General features: G+C 30.6%; 2 protein-coding genes across 3 annotated transcripts; one reads left to right on the forward strand and one right to left on the reverse strand.

The window, feature by feature from the left end:
* The first annotated feature begins 6,102 nt into the window (after positions 1-6,102).
* LOC126686581 (putative pentatricopeptide repeat-containing protein At1g26500) lies at positions 6,103-8,125 on the forward strand. Its single transcript, XM_050380703.1, has one exon. The coding sequence runs from the start codon at positions 6,369-6,371 to the stop codon at positions 7,866-7,868; it is 1,500 nt and encodes a 499-aa protein (XP_050236660.1). The 5' UTR covers positions 6,103-6,368; the 3' UTR covers positions 7,869-8,125.
* A 75-nt stretch (positions 8,126-8,200) lies between these two features.
* LOC126686580 (probable methyltransferase PMT5) lies at positions 8,201-15,673 on the reverse strand. Of its 2 annotated transcripts, none has more exons than XM_050380700.2 (10): positions 15,540-15,673; positions 14,227-15,148; positions 13,952-14,087; positions 13,469-13,709; positions 11,774-11,999; positions 11,438-11,598; positions 10,771-11,074; positions 9,671-9,803; positions 9,311-9,514; positions 8,201-8,555 (listed from the first exon to the last, which is right to left on the reverse strand). In XM_050380700.2, exons 2-9 carry the CDS (start codon positions 14,736-14,738, stop codon positions 9,365-9,367), a joined length of 1,863 nt encoding a protein of 620 aa, XP_050236657.1. In that variant the 5' UTR covers positions 14,739-15,148; positions 15,540-15,673; the 3' UTR covers positions 8,201-8,555; positions 9,311-9,364. The 2 variants fall into 2 exon arrangements, with proteins under 2 accessions (XP_050236657.1, XP_050236658.1); XM_050380701.2 differs by lacking the exon at positions 15,540-15,673 and adding an exon at positions 15,287-15,382.
* Positions 15,674-21,357: the final 5,684 nt, after the last annotated feature.

Consider the following 21,357-nt stretch of genomic DNA (forward strand, 5'->3'; position numbering starts at 1 on the left):
ATAATTTATTTACAAATAAAATATTATATTTAATATTTTAATTAATTTAAAATTTAAAACACGTGGCGAAACGCTAGTACTATATATGAAACCACAGGTTGGGGTGGGGTTGGGGGTGGGTATAGGCACATTTACGTTATTATCCTCTTCACTTTATAAATTATAATTATTAATTAAAAACTATTGAGATAATTATTAGAAAAAGAGTACTAACTAAAATAAATTACTAATTTAGAGTACTAATTAAATTAAACTACTATATTAAGATAATTGTTTAGAATACTAATTAAAATAAACTATTATAAATATTTAACAATTACTATTTTAATTATATGTAAATCATATAAAATTCTAAATAAGGTAAACTACTTTCAATAAATTAATATTTTAATTATTATTTGATTTTTTTAGTTAAATTCTTTATATATAATTATAAAATTTTATTATCAATTAAAAATGTTAAACTATTAAATTAATCATCCAAAGTATTATATAAGATAAACTATTCCTAATTAACTATTATTTTAAATAATATTTAATAATTTGACGAGCCACACTGCGAGCCAAGTGTGAATCACATGAAACGACACTAATTATTCTAAAATATGCACATTAGATTCCAATAGCTGATAACAGATTTTAGGCTAAAATTTAAAAATATTTAAAAGGTTGTGCTAATATTTGAGAGAAAATGGTAGTTCGTGTTATTAGGTAGGAATAATCCAAAACGACGTCGCACAAAGAGGCCACGTTGGCGCTGACGAGGCAATCCGGCGAGCCACGTGGGATTTCAGATGCCGGAATTGGGACATGGGCTAATAATTAAAAAGATTGGAAAGCTTGTGCTAACAATTGAGACAATTTGTAGTAGTGGCTTAAATCGCAAAAAAACGCTAAAGATTGTGCTATTTAATAGGAATATCCCTATATTATTTAATCATAATTAAAATAATATTAAATGAATAAATTAATAATGCTAATTATATGACATTATTTAATATTCAAATAGTATAAGGTCGTGGGTTAAATACTCCCATAAGCGCTCCCCCTTCCCAATTATCAAAAAAAATAGTACAATTTGAATAATTGTTTTTATGGTTCCGAATTAGTATATTTCTCTTACAAGTGATCAATTAATACATGATAAGTAGTTAAACTATTTATTATATATTTATTAATAAATATATTATACAAAATAAACATATTGGACTAATTTTTTAAAATATTATGATTATATAGTGAAAAATTAGACTAAATTGAACATGTTAAAGTTAATAGTTAAATAAAGGTCTAATTACTTAAAAAAAACCCACCTTAATTTTTTCGTTTATACCCTCACGTAGAAAAAAGTTCATTTGTATCCTTTTTTTGATTTTTCGTTTTCATCTCTACCCTAAAATTTAATTTTTTTGATAATTAAATTAATTAAAGGATGGAAACATTATAAATGATTAATAATATTAATGTTTAATTAAAATATAAGCTAAATATAAAGGATAATTTTGAATATTTTCCAAATGAAAAGAGGTCAAATTAGTTCTTTAGGGTAGAGATGAAAATGAAAGATCAAAAAAAGGGTACAAATGAACTTTTTCCTAGGTCAGGGTATAAACGAAAAAATATTATAAAGTGGGGTTTTTTTAAGTAATTAGGCCTTAAATAAAATATAAGTTTGTGTGAGTAATATAAATTTATGCTATAGTTTCTTTTTATTCACATCACTTTTTTGAAAATCAAAACTAACCAACCAGAATAGCCAATTCGACTGGATATCGATCACCAATCCAGTTAGTTTATGCTTAAAATTCGGAAGTGGATTGAACTGGACAAAACTGCTCGAACTAAATCAACTGAACCGTAAAAATTGGCTAATTTTATCAGGGTATAAACGAAAAAATATTATAAAGTGGGATTTTTTTAAGTAATTAGGCCTTAAATAAAATATAAGTTTGTGTGAGTAATATAAATTTATGCTATAGTTTCTTTTTATTCACATCACTTTTTTGAAAATCAAAACTAACCAACCAGAATAGCCAATTCGACTGGATATCGATCACCAATCCAGTTAGTTTATGCTTAAAATTCGGAAGTGGATTGAACTGGACAAAACTGCTCGAACTAAATCAACTGAACCGTAAAAATTGGCTAATTTTATCAGGGTATAAACGAAAAAATATTATAAAGTGGGGTTTTTTTTAAGTAATTAGGCCTTAAATAAAATATAAGTTTGTGTGAGTAATATAAATTTATGCTATAGTTTCTTTTTATTCACATCACTTTTTTGAAAATCAAAACTAACCAACCAGAATAGCCAATTCGACTGGATATCGATCACCAATCCAGTTAGTTTATGCTTAAAATTCGGAAGTGGATTGAACTGGACAAAACTGCTCGAACTAAATCAACTGAACCGTAAAAATTGGCTAATTTTTTTTATTGAAATGTATTTATTTGTTTATTTAAAAAAACTAAAAAATTATACATATAAGATCAAATAATATTTTTTATCATTATCAGAAGGTTATATATATATAAATCAAAATGTATTTATATTTTATATATATTATAAACAATTGTAAAATTATTTATTTTTATTCATATAGTTGAAGAGAGATTCTTAGGTAGACTCAATCAACACGTCATCCGTTAACTAGTTTATTATATTATGACACGTCATTAAAATAATAGCACTATCGTAATTTTTTTATTATTTATTTACACTTTTAATAGTAATATTATAATAATACTATTATTTTAATAACGTGTCATAATATGATATGTTTAGTTCACGGATGACGTGGTACACGTCTATTTAAGAATTTCTCATGGTTGAATTGGTTAAATTTTGAATTGGTGGGCGCATCACATATGTCACCATTCCAAATTAAAAATTGATTCATAAGAACTTGGTTTATGTATGATTGTTTGATGAAAAAGTTTTGCACACAACTGTTGCGCCATGTCATTCGTGCAACAAACCAATTGTGCGTTAGCCATGTGAAAAATTGAATGATAAAAAAAATAAGTAATAATTAAAAAATTCCCTATCGCAAATGCTCATTGGCTTGATGTAAAAATGACGTGGCGCAACGATTGCAAGGGATAAACACTCTTGTTTGAGTGTGTATCATGATTTCTCGATTCCAATTTTTTATTAAAAAATGATTGTTTGTGAATTACATAAGAAGTGTCATTTAATAATAAAATTAATTCATTAATATTAATCTAATTAGAATTAATTTTTATCTATAGATTGATTATTATAATTTAATAGTTTTACATGTCACACAATTATTAGAATATTTACGTGAGATTTTTTTTTTAACAGAGGTTCAAATTTAGTACAAAAAATCACCTAAAACTAAATTTGTAGTTTTGAAAAAAAACACCACCAAACTAACTTTTTAACTCGTTTTATCTTTTGGCTAAATAATTTTCTGCCACTCTAATTCCGTTTATATATAATACCCCAATTACCCTAAAAAAATATAATACCCCAATAATACTATCACTCACATAGGGGCAGTGGCGGACCTAGAAATTTATTATAAAGTGGGCAAGATTGTACTAAATATTTATAAGAAGGAAAAATTCTAAAATTTAAAGTGGTCAGTGCTATAAATTTTAAGGACGAAAAACTATGCTACTAATGTGTACATTCATATTTTTCAAAAATTCGAAATAATAAGGTGGTCAACTTCCCACCATAAACTTTTCTTAGGTCCACCCCTGCATAGGGGTGTAAATGAACCGAGTCGAATAGAATTTTGGAGTCTTCATGTTCGGCTCGTTTAGCAAATAAGGTGTTCATGTTCGGTTCATGTTCAGTAGGGGTGTTCATGTTCGGTTCGTTTAGATTTTATATTGTTCATGTTCAGCTCGTGTTCATTTAGCCGCTAAGCGAACGAGCTCGCGAACGAGCTTGATAAGTACTAAATAAGCTCGTTCACGAACAAGCTCAATAAGTATTAAACGAGCTCATTCGTGAGCTTGTTTCTTTAGCGACTAAACGAACGACCACGAACTCAACTTGTGTAATCTTTAATCGAACGAACACGAATACGAGTTGAATAAATTAAAAACAATACTTAAAAACGAAGAAAAGAGTGAGAGTTTGAGTGAAAGGCGACACATTAGATTTAGGGTTACTGGTTTTTACTTTAAATAATTTTAGTATATCATTTTTACTTTTAGGGTTATGAATTTTTAACTTTTCTTATATAAAACTATGTAGTTTTGATAGAATATACCAAAATTATATAGTTTTAAGTTTACTCTATTTAACTTTGAAGATTATTTAAGATAATTATATAAATTAATTTAAATATAACGCCTGAAGAGCATATCTGCCGAAACAAATATGATTATCTCGAAAAACTATTCCTTTCATTCTTTCTCGATGTTGTTTACGAAATCGGGTTCTTTTGGGGACCTTCAAAGATGAGTTCCGGCCCATTTCTGTTTTAGTTTGCGAACATCTAATCAAATATAAAAACGAACTTGTTCGTGAGTTATATACGAACTCGTTCACGAATTTGTTTACGAATTCTTATTCGAGCTTGTTCACGAACTATTTATTGAGTTGTTCGTGAACGTAAACGAGTAAAACACTACTATGTTCATGTTCGGCTCATTTATATTAACAAATATAAAATCAAGCTCCATCTAGGTCATTTAGAACCGAACTCTTATTGGGCCTGAGTTTACAGCCCTACACTCACATGAGTGGGTAAAAGGAGAGAGAATGTTAAATGACTTATTTAGAGGGATTACGGGCTTAGCCCATAATAGTTAGAGATATACGGCCTTAATTATGAAAGTTGAGGTTTGTTGTTTCATCTCCCCAAATTCGCATTTTAACCTTTTTCCTTATAAATTTTATACTTTCAAAAATTGAAGATTACGGTTCCAAAATATGAGAGATTGCATGTGCTGATTTGGGCGAGATTCTCGCATTCCTTTTCTCCATTCAGTCGTCCGTTTCCATTTATTTCAAACTTCCCATTTTCAGTTGTTGTTCATATTTTTGAATTCAGAATCGTAAGTCTGCCGCCATCGCCGTTCGTGAAGAGATTGCCTACGTTTCCAGAAAATTACAAATGCTTTTTCCACAGCAGAATCATTAAAAATGGTGAAGGAAATTAGGGTTCATGGGCGGATCCGAAGTTTGATTTCAGTCTAATCCTTTGTTAATGTGAATATTTTGGGTTAATCACATTTTGTGTGTTGTTTAATCCATTTTTATTTTTCTTTTGTGAACGATGTTGTTGATGAATGGTGGTTCGATTTTTTTTTGTTGCACAGCATGTTGCACTCTAAGTGTTTGAAAAAATGTTTGTGAGAATTGTAATATTTTTTGGGTGTGGGGTAACCAATGGTTAACATTGGGTAAACCGTTAGATAACCTGTAATTTTTGTTTTGAATATATCATTAATAAAATCGTTAGTAAACAGTTGTTGAATTTTATGTTTGTGGTTTGATTTTTTTGTGTTGCACAATATGTTGCACTCTAGGTGTTTGAAGAAATGCTTGTGAGAATTATAATATTTTTGGATGTTGGGTAGCCAATGGTTAATATTGGGTAAACTGTTAAGTAACCTGTAATTTTTATTTTGAATATATCGTTAATAAAATCGTTAGTAAACAGTTGCTGAATTTTATGTTTGTTGCTAGTTAACCAATGGTATACTAATATGACCTTGTTTTTAGTACCTTGTTGGTTAACAAATGGTTAATCAATAATTTTAGATTTTAAAAAGACGATTTAGGTTTTATTTGACGATTATTCTTGCGGTGATGAAGGCGGGGGAATTTGTAATAAAATTTTCAACTAGTTTAATAAAGATGGAGGTTTGAATTTGTAATAGTTTTGTTTGTTGGTTAACCAACAGTGTTAGTATACCGTTGGATAACCAAAATCGAATTCCTGAGATTAAAAAAGATATTTTTGAGAATAATAAAAGTTATTTTTTTTTAAAAGTACAGATTATATTTTTCAAAAAAAAAAAAATTGAGGTAGTATTTTTGAGAATATTTTATCTTTTTTTGGTATTTATCTAAAAAAAACCATGTTAAATTTGAGAATTTGTTTCTTAGAACTACGGAGATGAGTTGGGGTTTGATTATGGGTTGGAGTGAAAAGATTATGTTATGTTTTTTTACCATATCTAGAACATGGTTGGAGATGGTCTTAAGAGAAAAAATTCCTCTCTCACAACCCTCAGGCTACAGTCTCTACCTCTGTATATGCTGCCATTAAAATCGTCTTCGTCACTGCTGTAGCGTTTATTCCAACTCATTACACTTATGTTCTTTTTTAGATTTAATGAGACACCAATAAGCAAAAGTAATCAGAATCGAAATCGTAATGCTCTCAATCAGACGTTTCGTACTCTCCAAACCCATCAACCACCACCTCCTCCGTCACTTAACCACCGTATCAAACCACCCACCACCACCACCACCATCTCCAGTCAACCCAGACCAGCTTCTGAGAGTATGTACAATCCTCTACCAACAACAAAACTCACCAGACTCCAACATCCATTCCAAGCTCTCGTCTTTAAATATCCCTATCACCCACGAATTCTTCCTCCAAGTCTGCAACAAATTCCCATACTCCTGGCGCCCCGTCTACCGTTTCTTTCAGTACTTACATCAAACACCTAACCCGCATTTCGCTCACACGTCTGTTTCCTACAATAAAATGCTGGACGTCATTGGAAAATCAAGAAACGTTGATCTTTTCTGGGACACACTTCAAGAAATGGGCAAACTTAGATCGGCCAGTGATAAAACTTTTGTAATTGGTTTGAAAACATTAGCTTTGGCTAGGGAGTTGAAAAAATGTGTGGAGTTTTTTCACTTGATGAATGCATTTGGGTATAATTATAGTGTGGAGAGGTTGAATAAAGTGGTGGAGAGTTTGTGTAGAAGTAAGCTTGTTGAAGAGGCAAAGTTTGTTGTATTGAAATTGAAGGAGTGGATTAAGCCTAATGGGTTCACTTATGGGTGGTTAATTAAAGGATTTTGTGATGTGGGTGATATCATTGAGGCTTCAAAAGTGTGGAATTTGATGGTTGATGAGGATATTGAGCCGGAGATCGTTGCGTTCGAGAAAATGATCGAGACATTTTTTAAGAAGAATGAGTATGATGAAGCTATGAAACTGTTTCAAACTATGAGAGTGAAGAGAATGGATGATTTGGGGCTGTCTACTTACAGGCTAGTAATTGAGTGGTTGAGTAAAAGAGGTAAAATTTCTCAAGCGAAGATGGTGTTTGATGAAATGCGTGAGAGAGGAATCGAACCGGATAATTTGACGTTAGGGTCACTAGTTTATGGTCTACTATCAAGAGGTAGGATCAATGAAGCGTATAGAGTTGCGGAAAATATTAAAAACCCAGATATTACCGTGTATCATGGGTTGATTAAAGGACTGTTGAGGTTGAGAAAGGCGAGCGAGGCTACGCAAGTGTTCAGGGAAATGATAAGGAGGGGATGTGAGCCAACAATGCATACTTACATTATGTTATTGCAAGGGCACTTAGGCAAGAGGGGCAGGAAAGGGCAAGACCCACTAGTGAATTTTGATACAATTTTTGTTGGTGGTTTAGTGAAGGCTGGTCAGTCATTAGAAGCCACCAAGTATGTGGAGAGGGCTGTGAAAGGAGGAGTAGAGGTGCCAAGATTTGATTACAATAAGTTTTTGCATAATTATTCGAGTGATGAAGGTGTTGTTATGTGTGAAAAGGTAGGGAAGAAATTGAGGGAGGCTGGGCTGGTGGATTTGGCGGATATATTGCAGAGATACGGAGAGAAAATGGCTACCAGAGAGAGGAGGAGAAATAGACCAGTCGCGACATAAAGAAAGGGAAAGAAAAGAGTTAGCTTCTGAGTTTACTTCTGAGGGGAATTTTCTGGCAGTTCTTGCTTGTATGCAAACACACAAGCATATTCCATTACTGGTATTGGTAATTGATAGTAGTATATAAGAAATTACACAAATCCTATGTGAATCCTTACTAATCATATTGATCCACATTTATACTTGCACAAATCATGAGATGTATTGAAGTTATGTAAATGTAATAATTAGCTATACTGCAGACCCTTTAAATTCCATTTCTCAGTTTTTCATACTTTATAAACACATTCCTTGGAAGCATTGACCTAATAATCTCAAAATTACAGTTAAAATGACAAAAACGGCTTGAGCCTTTTCGCCCAGCCAAAAGGGAAAGAACAGTAATCGTCCAGTACATAGACTATAATGTATAACTATCATTTGGTGGGCACTCAGTTCGCCCTCCAAAACAGCAACTGTCCAGTACAAATACATTGTGTCTGATATAATAAAGAAAAAATTTAACACCCAAAGAATTTTGACAAAAAAATTGATGAATGAATTACTACAAGTGCTTTTAACAAAAATTGCACGCCGCCGGGCTACTTCTGCAGCCAGCCTCCCCTTTTTTACTCTACAGATTTGCTTTCTCTGGGTTTTAGTCGCGCTCGCAAGTCACATGGTGATGCTATCAGAATGATTCGTGTCCTGGTTATAACAAGAACATCGATCAACTACAAATTTAACTTCTTTTTTTGTTGTTGAAACACGAGCTAACTTTTGATGAAGAAGTCATAAAAGTTGCAAATAGATTAAATGGCACCCATAGATGTACTTTGTATGTTAAAACTTCAACTGGTTGCTATTCATAGTAATTTAGGGGTTCCAAGTAAGGGTATGGAAACACCGAACCAAACTAAAATATCAAACGAACCGACTGGTGTGGTTTATTTAAAATAATTAAGATTTTTATACAATTGGTTTGGTCTGGTTCTGAAAGAAATCAAAACTTCAGTTGATGTGATTCAGTTTGAACGGCGTACCCCTAGTTTCAAATCATTAAATGTTTCAAGTTTAGGCCATGGAATTTCTAATTTAGTTTCAAAATCAGTCCCTATGTGCAGCCCATGTTCACCATTAGCGGGAAGGACAAGTAAGAGCTAAATATCTTTTAGTTACTTCCATGGTCTTAATTGATAAGCGGCAGATAATAATAGTCGAGCAAACTTCAACCAGCAACTTGTTAAGAATCTAACACATCTTCAATAAAGAAACTAGTGATTACTAGTAAGAGTTCAAGGTACCTGATGCGAGCTCCAAATGTTTCTAAACTTAGATAAGACTTGCACTTAAAATTAAACTCTAAATAAACTATTTGCATGCGTCTTAACAGTATTAGACAACGACACTTATTCGCTAAAGAATATATTTTAAAAACTTATAGACAGATATTTAGAACTCACCAGAGTTAAACGGTCCTATTCTTCCATGGTGGTGAAAAACCCGGTAGTAATCAGTCATTTTTTCATAAAAGGTTTCTGGCAAACAAGTAGCCGTTGATCACTACCATTTTGCAAGTCAATTACCCTTGCTTCCCAGTGTATCTGTGAAGCAAGTGCCCTTGCCATCTCGATAGCTCCCAATTTATCAGAAAGAACAACCCATCCCTGCCATACAAATTTATTGCATAAAAAAGCTGAAGAGAAGATAAACAACTGGAACATAAACAACTATGACAGGCAATTGCATCCTTATAAGAGATTGCACATTTTTGTCAAGCATAGGCAATTAAAAGAATAGTAAAGCAAGAACTTCAAAAGTACCTCAGGCCGTAGCATTCGATCCATCTCCAATAGCAAGTCCATCATGCTGCACCTCTCTGAACTGAGATGTGACAGAAGTCCACTTGCATGAAGCATATCATAGGTTCGAGGGTATGTGGGGAAGGGCTCACACCTGTGCACCAACATATAAAATACTTTATCAACTTTGACAAAAGATATTAACATCAATATCAAATAACCCTAATCTCAAATTAACTAGGGTCAGCTGCATGGATTCTTTTTTTCCATAATTTTGGAAAAATATTTTTTTAAAGAAATGTAAAAGCAATTTTATTCCTTAAAACTGTAACACGGGTAAAATTTAGAAAAAGGAAAATATGAGGCTAGATTAATTTCATAAGCCGAGCAACAAATCCACGACTTTCGATTGAAACTCCCAGATAAATGCAAAGAATCTTTCTATGCTTAAGCTCAGTCCTAAAGATATAAACTTTATTGTAAGAGTTCAAGACTTCTATAGATAATCTTATGTTTCATAAATACTAAAAAAAAAATTACATATGACCATCTAATGTTAACAACTAGTATCTTACGAGCATTAAGGAAGGATTACTAGATTTATACTCCCTCTAGTTTATAATATTAGTCGCTTTAGGCTATTTCACATCAATTAAGAAAACAATAAACGTGTCTTGATTTATATGCACTTTTACTAAATTATCCATATTGAATACTACTAGTTTTATGCTTCTATTCTTTTTTATTCTTACTATATTATTTATTGACAAAGGTTAAACTTGGAAAAATAACGATAAATTAATACTCCCTTGATAATTTACAAGTATTATGGACTAAAAAGATTTCTCAAAAGCAACAAATATCATGAACCAAGGAGTATAAATAGGCAATAGTGTTTTATTTATAAAGATTGAAATTGAATAGACAAATCATTTATGACAAAATCTTTGATTTATGGAAGTCCTTTTGTCATTCTGAGACAAAACCATAACTCATGCAAATAATCAAGTCAAATTCTAAGAAATTAGAGCCATAGTTAAACAAATTTTCTATAAGATTCAAAACTCAATCAAGCTTTTACAAGTCGTATTGTACTTCTTTTTCAGATGAAACTAACTTACCAATCATGCAAAACACCGGCGAGACCGCGATCAAGTATGAGAGGAAGTGTATTACGAGCCCAAACAGGTATAACATTCATTAACCACACTGATTTCCTTTCCTCCAAAAATGCTGCATTTAAACCCCCATAATGAGCATTCATGTCCATCACATTACGTATCATGTTATAAGGGGGCAATGGATCTTCATCTCCTGGCCTCTTAGGATGGTCAGAGAAAATTAAAGGTGTAAGCAAAGACCAATAATTTCTTAAAGCTGATCCCCATATCTGCAAGTCTTCAGAGAAATCTTCAGGCTGCACACCTGCAACAATAAAATTGAATCAACAAACTAAGCTACTTAAACAGATATTGAAGAAATAACTGCAGAATTTCATGTAAATGTGGAATAACGACCATAAGGCTGAAACATTCCTTTTCAAGACTTAAGAACTGCCAGTTCAAAAAGCTACCTAATATTTATCTTACCCAGACCGCACTCGCACTGTAGTGGGAATAAGAACTAGACAGACTTTTTTACTTTCACAACAATACAATGTAGGTAGGAAAAGAAATGGCAGAGGAACAAAGTAAGTAAACAGAAAGAAAGCAGTAAACAAAAAGAAAGCAATGAATATATAAATATATATAATAAAGATAGGTGGAAAGCGTTGGAAATAATACTTGCCATGAACTTGAAGCTCAGCTGGGCTCAAATGTAAACTTGAGGACTTGTTCTGAATGGAAATCCAGCGTTTGCTGGTGGTCCCGCTAATACATGAGGCGAGAGGTTGATAATATGGTGGATTATCATGGCCCTCATTGCATAGTGCTGGATTGTCCTGCTTACTACAGTATAAAAGGAAGAGAGAGAGAATCAGTACAGATTTTTCCTGCAGTATTATATGTGAAAGAAAAAGGGGATCGAAGGGAACTCCATAATTCATGCACTCTAAAAATAAATGAAAATCTGCCTCATAGTTTAAATAGTGTTGCAAACAAAATGTACTATTAACATCCTCACCGAGATTTATAGCAATGGATATCTACAGTTTTCTGCCAGATAAAAGTCTCATCCTGCTGAGCTAAAAGACTCCAACATATTTTTTCAGTTAATTCTTCTATAAGCGTTACTGCACTTCTCTTCTTCATATTCAATGAGCTTCCATGTGGCTTGCTCATTGGTGAAGTTAAAACAAAATAACCTCCAGGCTTGAGTAACCGATCAACTTCAATAAGGAACATACCATCTGCATTATCACAATAACATTAGAAAGTAGAGCCATGTGATTGAAGTAAGACAATATTACTTCAGATCATCAATTTACAAACCTCAATATAAATCAATATAAAAGGAAAATCTAGAATGAGCACACTCTTCTCAGCTGGCATTTAATTTTTGTGATTTTTGTGCACATAGTTTGAATTTCACTAAGAATCAATTGGCTCAAAGCCTCAAACACACGTCATTTAGTTTTACCTTTTCCCTTAAAATATTATTGTGCAGTATTTACCTATTCCTTTTCTTTTATCTAAGGACAAAATAAAAAAGGAAAGATATAAAAGAAATGCATCAATGACATAAGAAGAAAATCTTTCCAGATAGCATAGAAATTTAAGGAATTGAATAGGCTACATTATAACTACATTCTAAAATAACTGTCAATTTCCTTCTTTTTCCAATTCTAGCATAAAATTCTTCAACTAACCATGTTGTTCTAGTGATGCAAGCATTTTCAATTCATGCATGCGCCATTCTAGAAATGCCAACAAGATAACAGATAATACTGAAACTTCAAATGAACTGACTTCAATATATATTATATAAGTATCAAAATCATATCAATACCTAGAGCTAATATGTTAACAAGAAGAAGGGCTCAATTATGACATAGTTAACCACAGGTGACATTAGCTTTTCAATTAATATTTAGGTACCCAAGTCGGAAAGCATAATAGGGCATGTATATCACAAATACACTTCAATTTGATGGAAAAATCCACTAATTTTTTTTTTATAACAAAAAGGGCAACACGGACCCTCTCAAATATACAATGTATCTGACAAGCCATACCACAATGCATGCACGTATTCATTTCCTCTTTTGGAGAAATATTACTCTCATGCTAGAAAACTTTTATCGAACTATGCCAACTTGATGCCATAAAGGACAAAAAGAAATTGTCATGTCCATTTCTAGCATTATTTTTATGGGTTAATTGCAAATAAATGCCTAATGTTCAGCGCTTTTAGCGCTTTAATCGCGACTTTTAAAATTTGGCAAAATAATCGCCAACCTTTGTAATTTGTACAATTGAACACATAAAACAAGCCGGCGGTGAAATTATACTGACGTGGAACGCCAAAATGCTTTTGAAATGATGACGTTTTACAACACAATTTCACCGCCAAAAATTACAAAGTTTAACGATTAATTTACCAAAATTAAGAATTCGCAAATAAAGCGCTTAACATTAGGCATTTATTTGCAATTAACCCTTGTTTTATTATTTACTCTAGATGAACATTATGTAAAAGATCTCTTAGTGTACTCATAAGTAACCTACATGTAGGTGATGCCAAAAAAAGATATATATGAAGTGATAGAATCAGGGGTGCATAGTCAAACTAGAGCCAACCTTTAATAAGTTTGCAGCAAGCCGATATTCAGGACATCCAATAACTAGCAGAAAGCAAATAAAGAAGTTTCAAAAATACCTTTTTCATCCCAAATAATACCACATTGAGCACAATGAATCATGTCAAATGACAAGGATGGATAAGGAAGCTGCCGTGAAATGAAATTGCCGATCATTGCCGGAAGACCTCTCTCAAGGGCTAGTTGAACTTGGCTACCAGTTGCTTCATATGCTGCTATACAAACAGGCATTAATTTTAGCGACACTAAATGAGCTCCAAAGCTACCAAAGCCACAGCCAATATCCAGTACTGTTCGGACCTGTAATCAGCAAAAGTAAACGAAAAATAGATAGTCATAAAATAATACTTTCAAATTGGAAGTTCCAATCAAGTAGAGGAAATAGCGGAACCAAATCATGTCTTACTTTTCACAGTCATTAACATTATCTTGAGTTTTATAGAAGGAAAAGCAACTGTGGGACAAATGCTAGTCTTCTCAAAAGCCAATCTTGCTGAACAAAACAATATGAATAGAAAACATTAAATGCGATGAAGACTTACACCAGCTTGAATGAATTCCGAGTCGCTTCCTAACCCTATCATCTCTGCAATCTGGCGAGAATAATCTTTGACACCGTCAAATATCAACCCATCTTCTGAGTGAAAAGCAATTTGATTTTCTTCCAGTAACATCAGCCTATAAAAGGAAATACAAAAAATATGATTTTTAACCAATAATAACTTGCAATGTCCAGCTTAATAATGAGTGAGATCACATTTAATTTTATTTTTTTTAGAGAAGAGGTCGCATTTAAATTTAATAAACAAAGATTTACCTTTTGGTCATGCTTCCAGATGAAAGGAACTGATCTTTAGTAAGCTTCACATTTGCGCTCCATATCACATCCCTACCAGCAGGCCACCTTAAGGGGATTTTGTAGTCCTTTGGAGGACGAACCAAACACCTGTATCTTGGTCTAGACATTTCGCAATGCCGATCAAACTCCTCCCCATCTTTAAACCCAGATAATAAATTTGCTGAAACATTGTAGCAAGGCACATAATGTTCGATTTCTTTGCCACATAATCCGAGCTCTTTTTGCCGACTAGCTCCTAGCGAGAAAGTTCTAAGTTCCAAATAATCAACCGCAGCTTGTTCCTTTAACCTTCTATAATTTGAATAAATATCAGGTACCGGAGTATTAGTCACAGAATCAAACGCACTCGAAGAAGTGGATCCTAAAATCGCGATTACCGCAAGCACACAAATAAAACACAACAGCAACCAACTTAGTGGCGGTCTAGGGCCAAAACTGACAGATAGTTTACTCCACCAAGAGCTTCTCATGTCCAAAATGTTTATAAAACTCAAAAATCACTGAATAACCGGCATCAACTCAAATCTCCAAGAACTGCGAAAACCATAACCTATCATAACATATAAACTCCGACAGATGTTACCATGAATCCACACAACTCCTACACGCATCGAAGACAAACCTCCTAAAAGATCTTTCACCGTGAGATCACGCCAAAAAATAATTTACTCTCACCGATAAAAAAAAGACCACGCCTAAAAATGAACTCAAGCTGGGTGCAACCAGAATTAAAATCGTTACTTAACGAATCAAGAATCCACACAACTAAACTAGATTTTGATAAATTCCAATTCCCCAATCAAGCTTGAGTAACTCTGCAGGTGAGTTAAATTCCAAACCAAACTAGTAAAATCTCCAGCAAGCAACCAATCAGATCAACCTGCAACAACAAAAATATAAATAAACAAATGGAAAAAAAAGTCAAAAGAAGGAATGTCATAAAATCTTAGCAAGTTGGCAACTGTCTGATTGGCAATTTGCTAATAAAACAAAACAAACCAAAAACAAAGAATCTCACAAGATTACTGAATTAAATGAGAATTTGAAATTCTATCATCCTACACTTCATCAGCTAAGGCAATGCATTCTGAATTACATGGAAATCAAATGAAATATTCAACTTTTTCTTATTCAATTTCAATCTCAATCAATACACCAGATCTTGAAGCAGAGATCGGATCAATAAGCATTACAAAAACAACATTATAAAAACTAAACACATTTACTGACAGATATGGAAAGAAATTAGGGTTTATGGAGGCAAAATTTACCAGAATTTATTACTTGTCGTTGAAGAGTTTGTGTATTATTAGAGATTCAAAAGCTCAAGAGAGAGAGAAATATATATATATAGTGTCCAATTATAGCAGCGTATTTGATTAATGTTAGTATTATAGATCTAAAGGCAAATGATACGATGATTAATTAATATATTTAATAATGTGGGCTGTTCTGTTTTGTTTAACTGCAAAAATTAAAGAGTCATCAGCACAAACACACAAATTCAATTAAAGCAAAGAGAATAATTGTAAATTTCTTTTTTTAGTGTTTTGCGCTTTTACTTTTTGTTTTGTTGCCTTTTCTTAATTTTATTTTTTAATTGGGGTAAGTACATTACACATACGCTACGCTATTTCTTTTTAAATTTTAAAATTAAAGTGGTAATTATCTATTTGGATATGCTGGAATGACAGGTATTGTTGATCTAATCATATCTTGCAAATGCTGATCTTATAGTATTTTATATTTTTGTTCAAGTTTTTACTTTTTTTTTGAATGTTTTTATTTTTTTAACACAACGAAAATTACATTTCACTGTAAAAGAAAAGGGTTAATTACTTAAAAACCATCCACCTTAAATTTTTTTTTCGTTTATACCCTGACCTAGAAAAAAATTCATTTATACCCTGACGTATGTATTTATGTTTCACCTCTACCCCGAAGCACTAAATTAACCTTTTTTTATTAAGAAAAAAGTTTAAAATAGTTCTTCATTTTTAACCTAAGCTAATTAGAGATTAATTGGAAATTAATTTTTCTCTAAATGAAAGACTATTTTAGACTTTTTTTTTAAATGAAAAGAGGTTAATTTAGTGCCTCGGGGTAGAGGTGAAACATAAACACATACGTCAAGGTATAAATGAACTTTTTCCTAGATCGGAGTATAAACGAAAAAAAAGTTTAAGGTGGGTGGTTTTTAAGTAATTAAGCCAAAAGAAAATATTGAAGTGAAGATATTTTTTTCTCATTGGAGAGGAAGAAATATTTGTGGAGTAATAAAACGCACGATCTAATAAAATACTATTGCTTATTACATATACCATTTCAAGTACTTGAAAATAGTACATTCAATTTTGCCTACATTTTTAATAAAAATTAGTTAATCATAGAAACTACAGTAATGAGAAAAAAACATTCTCTTCTTGTAATAAATTTCTTTTTTTATATAATTATAAAAGAAGAACGCTTGTAAAAAAAATCTACAGTTTTAATAAAATATTGTCCAACGTTTATGATATAGCCCGTTTGTCAATAAATTTATTTAATTTATGTTATACTATAGTTTTTTAGTTAAAATTTAGTAACAACCTATAATAATTCTATTAGCATAATTAAGAGATTAAATAGTTTTTTTTATTAAAATTATACTAACTACCTGTAGTAATTGATAATATTCTTTTATATATTTATTTAATGAATCAATTTTTAAAAATAAAATAAGCATATAATTTGAAATGCTGAAATCAACTTATTGATTGTGGACGCAAGGAGTAATGATTAAGATCCATACATTTCAAACAGGTTTAAATGTCAGTTTGCATGCAAAATTTACATTTCACTTTGTCATGAAACAGATTCATAAATCTATTAATTTCTACCAACTAGCTTAGTTTTTAATCATTTAATCTAAATTTATAATCATTTAGTCATGTGTTTGTTTCTAAAATTGACGCATTGACCAAACTGAAATGCGATAAAAATTAACTTCTCAAAAAGTAAAAAAATTAAAATTATCTTCTCACTAGTTTTAAATATTGATAAAAATTAGCTTTAGAGTTTAAATTAATTTTTTGTGATAAATTAGAAAATTAATTTCTCAAAAAAGTAAAAATTTAAAAATCTCAAGCTAAAAACACATGCATATATAGCAGTCTAATCAAAAATGTGATTAATGTCACGAAATATAAAAATATATTAACTATATTCAAATAAGAATAATGTTCTTATAAAAGCCTATTCCGACTAAAAATTCTTTCAGTCTTGATTTTTTCTATTTTTTGAGATATTTTCTTTATCTATAATATATATAAAAGCACGGATGGGGGAGGGGGACAGGCAAATTTACTGAATAATCCTTTTCAGTTTACTACTATATAAAGGTTTTATAGTCATTAACTAATTAGTTATTTAATTAATCACTATTGTAATTAAAGTCCTAATTAGAATAGGTAGCTAAATTATCTCCAATTTAGTTTTTAGTATGTAAAAAATAACTAAATTGTCTCCAAATTAGTAGGAATACCTATCTTTTAGATTGACTGAACTACAAAATCAAAATACTGTATTTGATCAATAGAATATTATTTAAATTTCTATCTTATTATTTTTAGAGATATTATTAATAAAATTAAGTTAATTATTTAATTATGGTTATTATAAATTTATTAAATTCAGTATGGAAAAAAATTTAATAACCGAATATATAATATTTACTTTATAAAAATTCTTAACTAATTTAATATTAATTATAAATAAAAAAATTAATATAATTATAATATATTTACTAATATGTTCATTGACGAGTTACGTTACGAGCCACGTGCATAGCACGTAATGCGAAACTAGTTTTTTAAAATGTATAAGGAACCTCGACTTGTTTAAAATTTGAAGCTAATCTATTGTTATAAGTTAAGAGGGAAGTTGGCATTTAAATTTATTTCAAACTATTATAACTTTAAATTTTTTTATTTTAGTTTTCACATTAACATTGTAGTAAAAGAGTTCAAAGGAAAGTATTTAATTATGTTTGGGTTACATAAGTTAAGATTTAAGTGGTAATTTACCCCCTCAACTTATAAAAAATGGGCTATTAACATATAAATTAATTTTATAGACAAATTAGTTATGAATTTGATAGTTATGAGAAATTAATCCTATTTGGACAAATTAACTTATAAGTTGAGGGAGCAAATTGTCAAAATGGAATTAATTGACCGTAATTAAAAAGTTCGTGAATAATTTATCCATAAAATAAATTTATATATTAATTGTCATTATTTATAAGTTGAAGGGATAAATTGCTACTTAAGTTTATAAGTTAATTCTATAATTAGCCATGAGATAATATGGCTAGTAGTAGTGTTTGGTTCCCTATATTTTGGTAAGTTGATGCCACTTCTAAGTTGTAATAGTGGTGCCAAATGGAACCTAGTGACTATTGTCGTTATGAACCTGTCAAAGTGTGTCACATCATGACTTTTATGCCCTTTTTGAAAATTTAATTATTTAATTTCCAATCATGTCCCACTAACACTATTCAAAACATAGCTAAACCATTAAAATTGACCCACAAACTTTTTCTGTATGGTGGTTGGTATAGTTTTATTATGTCAAGTGGGTTGGTTTTGATTTTGGTACCATCACTAGTGGCAAAGGATTGTTTATTTCAGATTTTGCTCTCTTATATTCATTTTATTTTTTGATGGTTTCTATCACATTAATTATTAATATGAGTTATGGTATCTACTCACACAAAATATGGCTACTTTTATTAAGTTGATAGGAAATCAATTAAATGAGTTGTTAATAGAAATTGATCAATTGTAGCATTGAAACATTTTTATTTTGGGCCTGTTTGGTTCAGCTGTTTCTTATAACTGATAGCTGTTAGCTGTTAGCTGTTGCTGATAGTTATTAGTTGTTAGCTGATAGCTGATAGCTGATAGACCATACGTGTTTGGTGAGATTTGATTAGATGTTGATGTTTATATATAGAATGACCGTAAAAGGCAAATTTTTTATTTTTATTTATTAATTTATAAATATATTATATTATATAATATAATATTCAATAAAAATATTAAAAATTATTTTTTTATAAGAAGGAACGTTTAGTTTAAACTTATTTAGATATTTTTTTTTGATAAATTTATAATTTATTTTAAAAAATAATTAAGTTATAGTTTTGTTAATATAAATAAATAATATTAGATAATTTAAAAATGATTAGAGTATTTAAAAATAATTTAAATAACTCTATATATAAATTAAAAAACAATATATTTTAATAGGGGTAGTTTTGTCTAAGTAATTAAAAATATTGAAAAAACTATCAGCTGTTGGCGAAAAGCTCCAAAATGGAGTTTTTCAAAAAGCAGCTGTTGGAGCTTCAAAAAGCTCCAAAAAAAATTTAGAAAATTCTCATCAAACACTTTACTAGAGCTTTTTGAAAAGCAAAAGTTAAAAGTTCCACCAAAAAGCTGAATCAAACACCTTTGAAAGAAATTATAGCATTGAATTATTATTCTTTGAATATGCACAGATTTACGGTAGAAACTTTTAATTCGAGTAGGGGTTGGAATTCTTTCAAGTTCGAATGAATTTTAGGGGTCAATTTATTAATTTCACATTGTTCATTACCAAATGGATGGTGTAGATAAAAAAATGTAATTTTCATTAAGTTGATCTACACCATTTATTTTAACATGAACGGTGTATAAATCGTGAACCTGACTCCCTTAAGTTCAGTTGAACTAGAGAGAATCTCAATCCTTAATTTATGATTTGATTAAAGAGTTAATATGAAAATGATGCACAACAATTGTAAGTTAGTAAGCAAAAGACTTTGAGAAACATATATTCAGCAATTAGGAGTATATGGACATAAACTTCATCTAAATTAATTACTTCATTTAAATCAAATTAATTCATCTATTTCGATTAATTTAGTTATTTCGACCGGCTAAATTTTTAAAATAAAATACTTAATACCGATATTTTCATTTTATTTTGTATTTTTATTGGTTTAACAGTAGGTTTACTTTTATATTTTAAAGATTTTAATTAATTTGATCTCAATTAATTCGAGTATTCGGTTAAATAAATAAAATAATTCAGTTTTATTTATATCAGCTCGGTTTTTGCTTTGGGAGTTTGTTGAATTCCGCAGTAAAATTTGGTGCCGCGCACTCTCAGAAAGAAGATTTGAGAGTAAGAGAAGGGTAGCTGGCTCAAGTGGAGACAGTGGCGTAGCCAGAAATCAAAATTAAGGGGGGCAAAATAATTTTTTTTTATATAATATACAAAATTTGAAAATTTATTAAAATTAAGGGGGTCAATATATAGTAATTGTCTAAATAACGTGATAATTTTTTTAAAAATTACTTAGAAAATTTGTCTTTTTGGAAAAATAAGAGGGGCAAATGCTCCTCTTACTCTCCATGTGGCTCCGCCACTGAGTGGAGACATGGATGGATGATAACCTGTCGCCTACAATTTCAGGCCCACACCCATTTACAGTATTCTCTCTAATTAATAAATCATGACCATGATTTCAGCACCTATTATGGATGATTAGTTTAATTTTTCTGAAGCAATAGATCGAGTAATTTATGAGCAAAACCAACTCAAATCACTAATTCTTCATGTTAATTATACATTAATGAGTACTCAAATTATCGGATTTTTATACCAAGGAGTTATAGTTTAAATGATGTGCTGAGCAGCTAACAGTCGTGGGTTTAATTTCGTTCACAAGAACTATCCCCTCCGCAATAAGACCTCTTTAGATAAGTACTTATAAAAAGATAAAATATTCTCAAAAATACAACATTAAAGTTTGTTTTTAAAAAATACAATTTGTACTTTTTTTTTTGCAAAAATAATTTTTTTTTAATATAAAAAATACATTTTTGATTAACCGACAGGTTACTAACATGCTACTAACTGTATATTAAAAAATAACTTATGTTTTAAATGCACAATTTTAGTTTATTAAAAAATTTAAAGGTATATTACAAACTTAGTTAAGTATAAATTTATCAACGGTTTACTAGCAGTTCACTAACAGTGTATTAAAGATAAAATTAA

The sequence above is a fragment of the Mercurialis annua genome, linkage group LG6 (genome assembly GCF_937616625.2).
Source record: "Mercurialis annua linkage group LG6, ddMerAnnu1.2, whole genome shotgun sequence".
Classification (NCBI taxonomy): Eukaryota; Viridiplantae; Streptophyta; class Magnoliopsida; order Malpighiales; family Euphorbiaceae; genus Mercurialis; species Mercurialis annua.